Raw genomic sequence first — 16,390 nt, 5'->3', positions numbered from 1 at the left:
ATGTAACCAGCACAAAGCAGAAGAAACTACAAAGGCAATCATCAGAAAACAAAAACTCAAATGAGAGACGAATGACATTACATAAACCCAAATCCAAATTTAAGACAAAGGAAACATCAAACTAATCAAAATTCCTTCTTTTGATAGACAAACAATCACCTGATCTACTTCGTCCCACCATCGGAACTCAGAAACCGTTATCCTGAGCGCCGACAAGCAAGCACCCCTTTTGCCTTCGCCGGAACAATCTCCGATACGACAGATCGGCCAATCCGAACCCTTTGCGACTCCGACAATCCCTACGGCGACGACACCCTTACCCTAGCCGATCGAATCGCATAACGATGCAAGGGAAAGAAGAGGTCACACAAAAGATCGAATCTCTAGAGCTCGACCTGCAATCGATTCACCAACGAGACCTTAAAAATTCGCCGATCTCGGAGGGCCGCTGCAAGTGGCGGCGGAGATCGCATTGGAGAGAGACGATAACGCCGCGAAGCGCCGGTCGATTTAAAAGAACTGCAGTGCAGTGCGTCGGCGAGATGGACGGTAGAGATGGTCAGATAAGGACACTTTGTCAGGCAAAGATACAATCAAAGCCGTCCGCTATGATGGCTAGTCGATGGCGCGCAGTAGTGGAGGTTGTTAAGTATGTTTTTAAGTTAGAAATAGTGGAGATTTAACAACTGAATTAACCAAAGCTTTATATTAGTCCTTCAAAGTGAATTAACAAAGTGAAGACTGGAGATTTAACATTCGTCATAAATCCAATAACCAGAGGTGAGATCTGACACTAGTCCATAAAATTGAATGATCAAGGAATTTTTAAGAAGGAACAACACTGACTGTTACAATTAATCTACAAATCAAGGATTGTGGTGCAAAAACAAGAAGAAATTTAACGTCAGGAAGCAGTCAGCCTCTATAGACACCTGAAGGATCTGCATTTTGCACTATCCATGAATGTTCAAGCAGCTTGTGAAGTGGAAGGCGCTGCGTGGAATCCTTCACGAGCATCTGCAAGTACACAACAAAGCCATGCTTAGATGAACACTGTCGTGTTCTTATTGAGTAACATTGGCACGAGGCCGCAAGGATCTCTCATCAATCACCTGGCTAATAAGATCCTGTGCACCAGGAGAAACAGTTGGCTTCGCAGGAAACTTAAGATCAACTTTCACAATCCTGCATTCGTGGTAAACAGGTCGATAAATACATGAACAATTCGAGGAGTAACATAGGTTTCCAAGGACATTTAAAAGCCTCTTGGCAACATCAGACAAAATGCACACCTTCTGTATGTATCAGAATGTTCCTTTGCTTCAAATGGAGGCACCCCATAAAGGAACTCGTAGCACAATATACCCAAGCTCCAAATATCAACACTTGCATCATGTTGAATGCTTTCCACTATGACAAAAGTAAATGCAGGAAAAAAATGTCAGAGGGGACTAATTTTAGGCTGAGTTAATCCCAGTCGGTTGCTTGCTTGTGAACGATCGAATTAACTCAGCTGTATTATGTACTATTTTGAAGATTTTTATAGGATACCACTGATGGTAAAGATTGTCATACCCATTTCAGGGGGGAGGTAATCAAGTGTTCCACACATGGTCTGTCTACGGTTAAACGTGTGGACTGACCACCCAAAATCTGCAATTTTAAGCTCACCCTACATGAAGGATTCATATCTTAAGCATTTTATCCATTGGATTTGAGGTTAAATTAAACATAGTAAGAGTTACCTGGAGTCCAATCAATAAATTCTCTGGTTTAATATCTCTATGTATCACATGCTTCCCGTGGAGATATATCAGAGCTCGTGCTAAAGATGCAATGTACTGGAATTATAAACATGAAAACAGGTAAGTGAAAGAGAGAAGAAAAGACTTGTATATCACACTGGAGCAAAGAAATTGAGTTCTAGAAGCTGAAAATGAGAAATGCACAACTTAATTGTTCATACAATAACAAGAATCCATCCTTAACTGATAGGCACATAAAGCGCATACAGTAATAAGAATATTTATTCATGTTTGCAAACACAGAAAACATTATGACTACTGTAGTTCCTTGTAGAGTTCAACCACACTGGGATGAAAGAAATTGAGTCCTGGGTGTTGACTAAGAAATTAAAAAAACACATAAAACTTATAAATGATCAGAACGTTTGTTCAAGTTTGTAGACACACTAGCCTCATTAAATTTGCAAATGCACAACACTTGAACATACAGTGAGAAAGGAACTGCAAATTCTATGGGTAAATGATTAGAGTGTTAGTCCTTCATTGGCAAAAATAGATAAAAGTTCATACACTGAAAACCATTACTGTGTGTTTGCAAAGAACTCACTGTAGCAGTTCGCCTCTCACTGAAGCATTTGGACTTCTGTAATTCCTTGTAGAGTTCACCTTTAGCTGCATATTCCAGTATCAAGTAAACTCGAGTCTGTGGTACAAAGGAGAATCTAGGTCAACTGAGGTGGCATAAACAAAATTCAGGTTCAATATGCCTACAATCTTTATAAGTCAAGATAGAGCTGAACCTGATCATAGAAGTAACCATATAGGCGTAATATGTTTGGATGCCGGAGGTGGCTTTGTATCTCAACTTCACGTCGCAGTTGATGCTCAACTTGAGATTGTTTGAGCTGGCTCTTGAAAAGCACTTTCAATGCCACGATATGGTTACTCTGCCTCGCCAAAATGACACAAAGAAATCAGTTATAACATAATGAACGTACCAGGAAAACGAACTCTAGTATGCTATGCATTTGAGCAATCACTCGAAGCTAACAAAATTAAAGAGGTCCGGCACTGGAAATTCAAGCTTTCACCATTCTTAATTTGAAAATATTATTAGTTTAAGAAAAGCGTTAGATAAATCTGTCAGAGTTGACTTTCATACCTTCTTTTCCCTGGCCAGGTAGACATGGCCGAACTTTCCTCTTCCAAGGGGCTTCCCGATATCAAAATCATTCAGCGTCCATCGTTTCTCCACTTCTGAAGCCTTCAAAGGAGTCTATTGGGAAAAGAAAGCGTGAGTTCAACTATTCGAAACCTTTGAAATCTCCTATCTAACAATCTATTGAGAGTCTCGAACGTCATATCAAAGTCACGACAATGGGAAGCGATACACAAAAAGTAATTACTTAAGAAAAAACAAACCCCAAATCTGGTGACCAAGCAAAGGCTTAATCTCGAACTAAACAAACCGATCTAATTATACACTTAATTCAGCATTACCATTCCTAAAAAAGAAGCTTAAGATGAAAATCCCTAAATTTGCAAAGACAAAATACTAGAGTGATAAAGAGTAGGGAGAAAAAAGGCAAATTTTGGGTGATCTGTAGATCTAACAGCCCACTAGCTCCCGTTCTTAGAAGAAGAAAAAACTCTTTGAATCCGAAGAAACAAGTGCGGAGTCAAAACTTGATTCTTCTGGCGAGGAAAAGATGGATCTAAACCCTAATCATTTAAAGAATACCGACAATAAGATCATAGATCTAGAAAACCAGGTCGATCACCTTCGGTTCCTGTTGCGATTCCGCGGCGATCGCCATCAAGGTGAGGGAGGAGTGATTGAGAACTGGAGACGGGATCGAATCGCTCGTGGAAGAAGCTGACGCAACGACGAGAAGAGGGCGAGCAAGCAATGGTATTTGAATTAAGAGGACGCTCCAACGGTCCGATTCTCAGAAACACGAAGTTCAATTATTGCGATGGGAAAATTTTTAATTCACCCTACATTCTTCTCTATTTCTGAAAAAAAACTAATAAATTTAACAATTATCAAAATACTCCCTCAAAATTCTCAAAAGTATTAATTTTTATCCTAAATCCTAAACTTGACCCTATCTTTGATCGGAAGATGATTCTCGTCTTCTGTATTTAGAGCATCGGAATTGCACCCTCACACGCCGATTGTCCCCCCTCTCCGTTCGACGATCTCATCGAAGCTCCGGCGAGCCTTTCCGTCCTTCCTCTAAAGTCTTCGTCTGTCTCAGGCTTTGTCGTCGTTTGCTGGTGCGCGCTCGAATCCCTTTTGTTCTTCCATTGGGAGTTAATTAATTCTGTGTGTGTTTTCGGCATCTAATTAATAGAGATGTTGGCTTTGTTGAATTTTTTAGATGCAATTTTTGCCCTTTTATGCATTCGAGCATTCCTTGATTCATCAGGACGTTTATCTTCATTCTATACTACTCCTTTAGGTTGGATTTCGTGTCATTTTGTACCTTCAATGGATTCATTCGTGTTTGAGTTTTGGAGTTTTTTCTGCTCAAAAAGTTGCAATTTTTTTTTTTAATAATGGGGAACAATGTGAATGTGTGCGGCAGGAGAAGAGAAGAAATGGCCCCGAGAAGGTTACATGAACGGCTCTGCTGGTTGCCCCATGGCATTTGTTGTTGGGCTCAGTATGGCCAAAGAGGCGTTGGAAGACTGGAACAGGTTAATACAGGACATGAAGGTCAATAGCCTAAGGTCAGTGTCCATCGAGGAGAAGGACGGTTTAGCTACAAACATTGGCAAGAGGTTTGTGTTGGAGATGTAGTGAAGGTTGAGAAGGATGAGTTCTTCCCAGCTGACTTGCTTCCTTTGTCCTCAAGTTATGACCATGGCATTTGCTATGTTGAGACCATGAATTTAGACGGAGAAACAAATTTGAAGGTTAAAAGATCCTGGGAAGTGACTTTACCATTGCATGGCGATGTGGCCTTCAGCGACTTTACAGGCACCATCCGATGTGAGGACCCTAATCCTAGTCTCTACACTTTTGTCGGTAACTTTGAGTATGGAAAGAAGGTTTATGCACTTGACCCCAGTAATGTTCTACTCAGGGGCTCAAAGCTTAGGAATACCACATTAGTATATGGAGTGGTTATTTTCACTGGGGATGACAGTAAGGTTATGCAGAATGCTACACCATCGCCGTCAAAGTCAAAGAGGAGTACAACAGAGAAAAGAATGGATAAGATCATATACATCCTCTTCACCATCATTCTTGTGTTAATTTCATTGATTAGCTCGACAGGCTCGTGATGGTTTGGGGTCGGATGCGACGGGAGCATTGGAGGCAAACAATTTCATCTTTTGCCACTTATATTAATTTTATTGATTAGCTCAACAGGCTATGCTATGTTCATAAAGTTTAGGTTGCCACACTGATGTTATTTGCAGCCAGTTGACACCTTATACATCTACGACGTATCAAAGCCCATATTATCTGGTATCTACCATCTGGTCATTGCTCTTATGCTCTTAGGGGTGATGATGCCGAAAAACTTTAGGTCAATGGGGAGCCAAAAGCACTGTCAAGATTAAACCCTAAACCCTTGGGACAAACTCTCTATATAGTGAATATCTATTATCAGTCCATAGATGATAATAGATGCGGAACTATAAGTTCTACACATACAAGCTCTACATCCAATAACCGAAACCAATAAACCTAAGTTAGATTACTTTAATAGATTCAGTTTATACTCATATGCACAACTTACAATTAAGACCACCAATTAGAAATAATAACCAACAATCTCCCACTTAGGCTATTTGTGAGTTGTATATAAAATAAAGTAAAACTTTAGTTAATATCAAATTTTATGGGTATAGAATACCCCTTAAACAATCTGACCCATTAACTTCATTGGTATAAGACTAAAGAGGTTATAGATACTGTATATGATCGTAACAAACTTCAACAGTAATCATAATACCAATGTCATTAATGATATAAATCAATATGTAGATATGTAGAGTGAAAATTACATAAAATGTGATCAATACTGTATATGATCGTAACAAACTTCAACAGTAATCACAATATCAATGTTATTAATGACATAAATCAATATGTAGATATGTAGAGTGAAAATTACATAAAATGTGATTAATACATGTCAATTTTCAACTCATCCTAAGATGACCTTAAAAGAGGTCAGATCATATTTGCAAAATACTTTATGCTAAACTGCAATAGTAAATCATGATCCAAACTGTATGATTCCAAAAGAAATCTCTATCATATTTACAAACATCAAATGCTAAACAACAGTCATAAATGATGATATCATAGTCAGAGTGTCAAACAAACATATAAATTCCCATTAATGTTTTGAATTTTAAGTATGCACAATAATCAAAATAAATGTTTATCTTTATTAATTAACATAGAGCAATAAAATAAATATAGACTCCTACTAGATGAGTTCTTCCATAAGAAGGGCTCTCATATCCACAATATGCGCATAAAACACCTTAAACACCAAGCCGTTGGTAAGTGGATTGGCCAATATGAAATCTGTGCTGATGTGATCTACCATGATCTGACAACTCTGAACTCTTTCTTTAACCGCTAGAAACTTGATATTGATGTACTTGGATTTCGATGAACTACGGTTGTTCTTAACATAAAGTTCTGCGACTTTATTATCACAGTAGATCCTCAATGATTTGTCAATGTTATCAACGATCTGTAATGTTGTGATGAAGTTTCGCAGTCAAATTCTGTAATTGAATGTTTCATAACATGCTACCAACTCTGCCTCTATAATAGAAGTGGCTACTAGCGTCTGCTTGACGCTCTTCCAAGATATATCCTCTCTAGCAAGAATGAAAATATAGTCTGAAGTGGATCTTCTGCTATCCAAGCATCTAATAAAATCAGAGTTTGAATATCCAATTACCTTCAGGTGATTTGATCTCCGATACATGAGCATATGTCCTTTAGTTCTTTACAAATACCGCACCACTCTCTTAACTGCTTTCTAGTGCGATGGTCCTAGGTTACATATCTGCCTAACATCCCTACTATAAATGCTGTATCTAGTCAAGCACAAACTCATGCATACATGAGACTTCCCACTGCTGACGCATATAAGAATTATTCCATCTCCTTTATTTCAAGTTCAAGCTGTGGATATTGTTGCAGGTTGAACTTGTCACTTCTTGACATAGGTGTGCCCCAGTTCTATATACTATACCTTATAAGCACCTTTTCAATATAGGCCTGTTGTGAAAGTCCAAGAATGCCTTTTGAACGATCACGGTAGATCTGTATGTCTGAAACAAAGGATGTTTCACTAAGATCTTTCATTTCAAAATTATCAGATAGAAATGACTTGGTTTGATGCAACATATTTTTATTATTACTCGCAAGCAATATATTGTTTACATACAAAATAAGTATAATAAACTTGCTCCCACTGAACTTGATATATATGTACTGATCAATGAGGTTCTACTTAAATCTAAATGAGATAATCACTTGATCAAATTTTTAGTACCACTGATTGGACACTTGCTTTAAATCATATATGGACTTTTTTAATCTGCATACTAGGTGCTTTGAGTCCTTAGACTCAAAGTTCTCTGGTTGCACCATATATATAGACTCCTCTATGTATCCATTGAGGAATGCAGTCTTTACATCCATTTGATGTAACTCTAAATCATAATGAAGTACAAGTGCCATGATTACCCTAAAGGAGTCTTTCGTCGACATAGGTGAGAAAGTCTCCTTGTAATCAATATCTTCTTTCTGAGTGAGTCCCTTGGCTACAAGACGAGCCTTTTACTTTTCGACATTGTCCCTTGGATCCCGCTTGATTTTAAATATCTATTTATAACCAACGAGCTTTTTTCCTTCAGGCAAGTTCCCAAACTTCATTGTCTGCCATAAACTTAACTCTTCTTGCATGATGTTAATATACCTTTCAAGGTTAGATCATTGTTTGACTTCTTGGAAAGATGTAGGATCATTTTCCAATCTTATGTCAAAATCATACTCTTAGAGATAAACATAATCATGAGAATTAGTGGTTCTCCGTTCCCTTGTGGATCGCCTTAAAGGCATTTATGTTTGAGGTATTTGCTTATCAATATGAGGTAATACTTCAATTTCAGTGGTAGGCTCCTCCAATTGCATTGGAGATGTCATGGAAATATCTTGATTCACTACGCTCATTGAATGTGATACCCATAATATGTGGTATAGTAATTATACTACTACTGATCACACTAGTAGTGATCACAAGAGAATTGCCAATGCATTCCTCAAAAGATACTTCCTTTACTTTATCACTTCCACTGTCCTCAATGAATTTGGCGTTTCCCGTTTCGAAGAAGGATCTATTAGAGGGATCATAAAATTTATATCCTCTTGATTTATCAGAATAACCTACAAAATTACATCTAACTTTATTGAGTCTAGTTTCCTTTCATTATTCCTGTAAGGCCTAGCTTCAGTTGGATAACCTCAGACATGTAAATGTCTAATGCTAGGTTTCCTACCCGTCCACATCTCGAATGAGGTTTTAGTTACTGCCTTCCTAGGTAATCTATTGAGTAGGTAAACTGCAGTCTTGAGTACTTCACCCCATAAGGACTCTGGTAGAGAAGTGAAAGCCATTATATTTCTTATCATGTCTTTTAGGGTTTGATTGTGACGCTCAGCTACACCATTCTGACCGGGTGTACCAGACATTGTATATTAAGGCACAATCCCACACTCAGTAAGGTAGTTCACAAAATATCCTGGACGTTATTCACCTGATCCATCATATCAGCCGTAATATTCACCTCTATGGTCGGATCGGACGACTTTAATTTTCTTATCTAGTTGAAATTCAACTTTGGCTTTGAAAATTTTGAATATATTAAAAGATTGTGGTTTCTCATTAACAAGGTACAAATAGTCAAATCTGAAATAGTCGTCTATGAAGCTAATAAAATATGTATGTATATTCCAGGATGTCATAGGGAATGATCCATAAATATTCGTATGTATTAGCTCCAAAACGTCACTACAGCGGCTAGCCCCCTTATTCCTTTTGTTAGTAGTTTTCCCCTTGATACACTCTATGTAGACATCAAAGTCTGACATGTCAAGAAAATTGAGAATTTCATGTGACATTAACCTTTCTAGGCGTTGTTTGGATATATGCCCTAAACGCCTATGCCACAATATGGAAGAATTCTCGTTAGTCAATTTGTATTTCGTATATATACCATGCATTATTACGTTGTCAACTATAGGAGTAAAGATGTTTAATTTATAAAACTTATCAACTAAGGAACCATTGCCAATCAAAACTAAATTAAAGAAATTAAAATACTAAACATTTCATTTCCAAATAAACAAGAATAAATTGATTTGTCTAAACAAGGAATTGAAAGTAAGTTCCGTATGAAAGATGGTATAATAATTGTATTTTCTAAATCAGAAAGACATCAGTTCCTAAATTAAGCCTAAAAATACCTATAAATTCTACTTTAGCCTTCTTGTCATTCCCCGTATAGATATATCTTTCACCATCAAGCAGATGACGACTCCTAAGACAACCTTGCATAGTGACACTTAGGTGAGTAGTAACATCGGTATCTATTCACCAAGTGTCAGTGTGTACTATAGCTAAATTAACTTCTAAACTAACAAAATTTTGAAAACTCCCAGAATTTGCAGTCAAGTCTTTTACCTGGCTTCACTCACTAGGATTTTTCCTTGCCTAACCTCCAGTTAGGACTTTCCCAGTCAAGTATCCGGTCAACCCTTTGACCTACTTGACTCTTCTTCATATCAGACTGGTTAAACCTTGACCAGAGGGGAATTGGTCCAACAATCTCCCCAATAGGACGATTGCTCCTGTAATATGTATATATTGTCAAACATCGAAACCCAAACATCAAGACTCAAGCTTGAGCCAACTCAAACTTAGTCAACCTGGTTAACCTAACCCAAGGGATATTTCACCAACAATCTCTCCCTTTTTAATATTTGACAATACCTTTAAGTTAGGCTAATCCCATAGCCTCAACTTTTTCTTCATGCCAATACATGAATGAGAGTTTCCTTCATTCTCTCCCTTTCCAAGAGAGCATTCTCCCCCAAACCTTCCTAGAGGGGCAATGAAGGCCTAACTTAAATCCTACATTCTCCCCCTATTAATACACATCAAAAACTCTCTCCCTGAAGAGTTACTCAACGTTGTTTACAACCTACCTAGTCACAATACCACAATGAAGGCCCCCCACACCCTTCATTGTATCCAATGCTCACCCTTGAGCATTAAACCTCTTCACAATGCTCATCCTAGAGTATTCATCACTTCAACAATGAAGGTCCCATACCCTTTATTGTAGCTAATGCTCACCCTTGAGCATTAATCTACTTCATAATGTTCATCCTTGAGCATTCACTCTAAAGAAGGTTAACCACCTTCCAAGGTATTTGAAAAAATTAATTTTCATGTCCTTAAAGAGTAACTCTCCCTAAAGACATGCTCCAAACTTCTGTCATTATACCAACAATGACTTGGAGTCTCTAAACCTTTAGGAAATCCAAAAACTAAAGTTTTGATATTTAAGTATCAATATTTGAATGCAAACCTCAACCTAACCTTCAATCTAGTGTTCCTTGATCATTTATCCTTGTTTTCATCATGAAAACTACCCTTAAATGTATATAAATATATTCTAGGGGGTTAGGAGTGGTTAATGAGGCTAAAAGTGGCTTAAAGTGTTAAAATCAGGCTTTCCCAGCCAAAATCTGCCTTTTCAATCAATTGGGTTGGGACTCAGTCGATTGACACTTGTTCAATCGATCCACTGATCGATTCAGTGAGGTTCTGTTCGCAGAAAAACTACGTGAATTGATCTACTGATCGATCCAGGCTTGAGTGAATCGATCGGCTAATCAATTCAGCGAGCTTTTGTTCACGAGAATACTCTTCTCAATCTATCGGCTAATCAATTGAGTCTGACCAATCGATCGACTGATCGATTGGGTTTCTGTATTTATGAAATCGAATTTCAGCTGAAATTCAGAAATGCCCTAAAAATTCTATAAAATTCTAAAAATCATGAAACTTCTTGTAGACATTATTTAGGATATATACTATCATGGAAAAATAGTTTTTTAAGAAAATACACCTTATTTTCAAAGATTGACACAAACTTGAAAACTTCAATATTTTATTCTAGTTTGTGTCTAACTTTTCAATAATAATTACTATCAAAAGATAACCTTCACCAAGGTTTTCCAAAGTATATTTAAAATATTTTTGAAAATCAATTTCCAACCATGTTCTTTGGGCTCAATGCACATGGCTTGTACATTAGCTTTCCCAATGATTGGAGTACACATAACTATGTGTTTTGATGAAATCAAAACTCAAATAGATGCACTAAATCAACATCTTGAGTCTTGTTCATCATCTTAGCATCTCACTTGTATCTAATATGTACTAAAATACATACAAGTCACCTTATAGTCTTTGTGAGATGTAGATTTTAGTTTTGCCCTAAACTAGGGATCATGCATATCTATCTAGGTATTTTAGGAATTATGAGCATCCACCTAGGATGCCACTTATTAGTAAATGACATTGTCCTTAATTTCAAGGAAACTAAAACGATGCATGATGAGTTATGACATACATCAAAAAGAAATAATTTTCAAAAGAAAATATACTATTGCTACATGATGTATGTATGACATGACATGATATTTTTGTTTATTTTTTTTATAATAAACATGAATGCAACATATGATGTCATGACATATGATGAGCAAACAAAGCATGACAATTAACATAAATAAAGTATACCTAGATAATTTATCTAAGTTGTTGGTTGCTACTCAGAAGATCGTACCAATCACACTGTACAAAAATTTTGTACAAGTGGTGAACCTTTCCTAACAACCTATTATGTTCTTTAGAAATTAAACTTGGATCGCAAACAGAACTTAACATTATTGATTCCAAGTTTAACTTATCTGTTCTTTTAGGTTTAGACTTGGATCTCAAACGATGCTTAACATTATTGATCCAAATCCACCCATGCTATAAATTCAATTAAATATTAATTTCAGAAATCGGTTCCCAGATCAAACATGGCGAGACACTTGACCTTCTTGGGTATGGGAACATCCACCACTGTCTCGACAAAACCTCTTAACGAAATTTAATATTTAATTTCCTTATATAACCCTAGGTTTAACCAAAAGGAACAATCGAATCACAAATTCAAAAAATAAAAAAAATACAAACTCGAATCACAATTTCGAAACCTAGAATCATATGCCTCTTGTGTTTGGTATTTCAAAACTATACAAAGAAAACTAGTATGATGAGGAAAATAATTACTAGTTATACCTTTATTTGTACGCAACAACCTCTTGATCTTATATCGTATTCCTCTTCTTATATCGGACGTTGTGTGAGCAACGATCTACCAAGATGAGAACCACCAAGACAACTTCCTTCTTCTATGTTTCGGCCACCAACCTTCAAGCTCCAAGGGATGCAAGAGCAAAGCCTCCTTTCTCTTCTTCTCCAAGCAAAATCCGGCCACCACAAGAGCTCCAAGAGATGTTGAGGTTCGACCACAAGAAGAAGAAAGGAGAAGAGAATAGGGCCGGCCACACCAAGGAAGAAAAGAGAGAGGAATAATAGAATATGTGTTGTGAGGTGAGGCACCTCTACCATCTCTTTTATATTATTTGGTCTTGGCAAATAAGGAAATTTAATTATAATTAAAATCTCCTTATATTCCTTGCCATAGGTTAATAAGGAAAATTTAATTAAAAATTCCTTTTAACCCATGCTATGGCCGACCACATCACATGCTCTAAATAAGGCAAGTTTTAAACACAAAATTAAAACTTCCTTATTTGTTTCCAAAAATTTTTAAAATAAAATTTTCTCTATTAATTTTCCCTTCATGGTTAGTTATAAAAGGAAATTTTATAAATTAAAATCTCTCTATTAAAACATATGGATGATTTCCAAAAAGGAAAGTTATCTTTAAAATTAAAATTTTCCTCTCAATCTACAAATAAGGAAAGATATCAAATCTTTGCTTAATCTTTTGTAGAAACTATAATAGGAAAGATTTAATTTTAAAACTCTCTTTTAAATCATTAAGATGGTTATAAAAAAGGAAAGTTTTATCATAAATTAAAATCTTCCTTTTAACTACAAATAAGGAAAGATATCAAACCTTTCACTTAATCTTTTATAGAAAGCTATAAAAGTAAAGATTTAAATTTTAAACTCTCTTTTAAAACCATGATATCCACATAAGAAAAGATTTTAAAAAATAAAATCCTTTTATTTTCTTGTGGCCGACCCACCTAGCTTGAGCTTCAAGCATTGGCCGGCCACCATAATGGCTCAACCCTTTGGCTTTGGCCGACCCAAGCTTGGACTCCAAGCTTGGCTTGGCCGGCCACCTAAGGTTGGGTAAGAAGGTGGGTATAGGTGGGTATGACACTTTATAAATAAGAGGCTACGATAGGGACCGAGAGGAGGAATTGGTTTTGGTCTCCCGATGAAATTAAGCTTCATGTGTTCACCTCGAACACCCAACTTAATTATATCAATAATAATTCATACCATTAAAGAATTATTATTGAACTACTGCACCAATCTTAAATTACATTTTGGGCTCCTTCTTATTATGAGTGTATTAGTCTCCCTGTGTTTAAGATATAAAATATCCATTAATTATATGAGTTATTGACAACTCACTTAATTAATATCTAGCTCCAAGAGTAGTACCACTCAACTTCATTATTATGTCGGACTAAGTCTATCTGCAGGGTTTACATGACAATCCTTATGAGCTCCTCTTGGGGACATCATCAACCTAGATTACTAGGACACATTTTCCTTCTATAATCAACAACACACACTATAAATAATATCATTTCTCAACTTATCGGGCCTCTTGATTTATCGAACTAAATCACACCCTTTGATAAATTAAAGAAATGAATATTGAGTATATGTGCTTGTTATTATATCATGATTAAGAGCACACACTTTCATAATAACAAAGGTCTTGTTCTTTTATGCAGTCAGTATAAAAAGAACTTATCTTAAATGGTCCTGCTCAATACACTCAGAGTGTACTAGTGTAATTTTATAGTTAAGATAAACTAATACCAAATTATACTACGACTATTCTAATAGTTTGTTCCTTTTCATCTTAGTCGTGAGCTACTGTTTATAATTTATAAGGAATTAATAACATAATCTTTTGTATATGACACCACACACCATGTTATCTACAATATAAATTAATTGAACAACTGCACTTAGCATATAAATGTAGACATTTGACCAATGTGATTCTTTATTTCAAAATAAATGTTTACAAAAAGTTAGGCTTTTAGTACACACTCTAACATAAGTATCCTTAATTCCTTAGCTAAATTAAAATTAATCTTAGATTGCCCTCATTTTCTTAAGAAAATGACAAAACCCAACTTGACATTTCTTTTGCTCTTTTTTATTTATGCCAATTAAAATTAAGTCTAATTCCTCAAATTTTGTCACATTTTACTATTTCAAAGAGTAATTGATTTATCCTTTTCATTTTCAAAGGTTAACAAAAATCTTGAAAATGCCTTCAAGTGTCAACTTTATCAAGGTTGGGTTAACCACCCTTCCCATTTGGAGTTGATACTCTCTAAACTCATCTAGGGTGTAGAGAATATGCTCCTCAGAATCCAAAACCTATTGGTGCTCCTTGTATGCTGTAGGTACTCATTAAGGATAACTTCCCTAGATACCTTCCTAATGACCTTCCTAGGCTTCGTAGAAACCTTGGTCACTTCCTCTAGGTTAATTCTAGGGATAACTTCCCTTGTGACCTTCTTGGTGACTTTCTTTGACTTCTTAGAAGTCTTAGTCACATTGGTCTTGACAAAAATACTTCTAGGGATCGCTTCCCTTGTATCTTTGACTTGACCCCTAGACCTAGGGTTGACTCCATAACTATATGGAACCCTATGGTATAAAGCCATATCCTTCTTAGCCTTAGGTTTGTGTCCCAAACCTTTATGACCATAGGATGACTCTTGTTTATCTAAACCTAGGTTTTGATTCTTGGATCCTTATGTTTCATTTGTGATTTTTCTAAGGGTCCTCTTCAATTTATCAAGTCTTAATCTCAAGACTTGATTTTCTTTCCATGACTTCTCAACTTTAGATTTTTCACTAAAGCCTTTATTTTTCTTTTTTTAGGCATATATTTAAAATCCTTAGAAGTATTGCTTAATTTGTTATCTACCTTTTTAACCTTAGGTTGAGTAGTTTTAGCAAGATAAGGTACATAATTTTTCTTAATTCTATCATGCTTCCTATTTTCATGATAAATAGCATTAAAATGATATAAACTATTCCTAGCATGCTTTTATCATAGGTCAAAGGAATATGTTCAATGAATGATACCTTGGATTTTACCTTGGAAGCTCTCCCTTGACTTGTGCTTCCTCCTTTGACTTTGGTCAGCTTCTTCCCTTTAGGACATTGCCTCCTATAATATCCTCTTTGATTGCAAGAGAAGCACACAATGTGCTCCTTGCCCTTGCGTTCCACGGGACCGACTCTCTTGGCCTTCTCCTTGCCCTTGGGTGCCACTTGGTCCTTCTTCTTGGTCAATTTGGGGCACTTACTCTTATAGTGTCTATCTTCCCTACACTCAAAGCAAATGATATGATTTTTATTATTAACAATTGAAATTATTATACCTTTGCTTGTAGGGGTGACACATGATTCTCCATTTGATTTTTCTTGATTTGTGGAGGTGCCACCATCTTGTTCTTCTTTATTTGACCCGGAAGTGGAAGCCTCTTCTTGCTCCGATGTTAATACATGACTCCCCTCAATTCTAGAGGTGGAGGCTTCTTCATCTTCATCCTCTTGCTCATTGAACAAAGAGTATGCTCCATCTTCGCCCTTTTTGTTGCATTCCATTGAGGATGAAGCTTCTTGTTCTTCTCCTTCAGAAGTTGAGCATCTCTCAACTTCAGAGTCCTCTTGATCTTGATCTAATAAGTCACCCTCTTTGGATTCTTCTTGGTTTGGTACAGTGAAGGGGATCTCATAGATTTTAGCCAATTTGCTCCATAGCTCCTTGTCATCTTCGAATTCTCCCACTTGCTTCAAAATGTTGCTAGACAATAGATTGATCAATAGCTTGGTCACTTTATCATTGGTCTCACATCTTTGGATTTGCTCTTGGCTCTATTTACTTTTCTTGAGAATTTTGCCTTTTGAATCTCTTGGAGCTTTAAAGCCTTCCATGAGAGAAAATCATTGCTCTATCTCTATCATAAAGAAGTTTTTGGTTCTTGATTTCCAAGAATCGAAACTCATTGATGTGAATGGTGGAGGCACCCTCATGTCGAATCTAAGTCCATCTCTATTTGAAGTTGAGCTCTTTTGAATTCTTTGACTTTGATGATCTTGCTTCAACTTCTTCTCCCTCTAGCTTGTTGCTCTTTCCAGCGATGATTTCGATGAAGAGCGACCTCGCTCTGATATCACTTGTTAGGGTCGATTTGTAGCTGGAGAGGGGGAGGGGGTGAATAGCTCGTCGCA

General features: G+C 36.5%; 1 protein-coding gene across 1 annotated transcript; it reads right to left on the bottom strand.

The window, feature by feature from the left end:
* Nucleotides 1-748: 748 nt before the first annotated feature.
* Nucleotides 749-3,673, bottom strand: LOC122008716 (serine/threonine-protein kinase Aurora-2-like). The gene is made up of 9 exons (XM_042564543.1): nt 3,527-3,673; nt 2,908-3,021; nt 2,546-2,692; nt 2,353-2,448; nt 1,746-1,841; nt 1,576-1,672; nt 1,293-1,410; nt 1,113-1,185; nt 749-1,017 (listed from the first exon to the last, which is right to left on the bottom strand). Exons 1-9 carry the CDS (start codon nt 3,560-3,562, stop codon nt 916-918), a joined length of 879 nt encoding a protein of 292 aa, XP_042420477.1. The 5' UTR covers nt 3,563-3,673; the 3' UTR covers nt 749-915.
* Nucleotides 3,674-16,390: the final 12,717 nt, after the last annotated feature.

Source organism: Zingiber officinale, chromosome 8A, assembly GCF_018446385.1.
Source record: "Zingiber officinale cultivar Zhangliang chromosome 8A, Zo_v1.1, whole genome shotgun sequence".
Classification (NCBI taxonomy): Eukaryota; Viridiplantae; Streptophyta; class Magnoliopsida; order Zingiberales; family Zingiberaceae; genus Zingiber; species Zingiber officinale.
The sequence above is the reverse complement of the archived record's forward strand: the minus strand, read 5'-3'. Positions and strand labels throughout refer to the sequence as shown.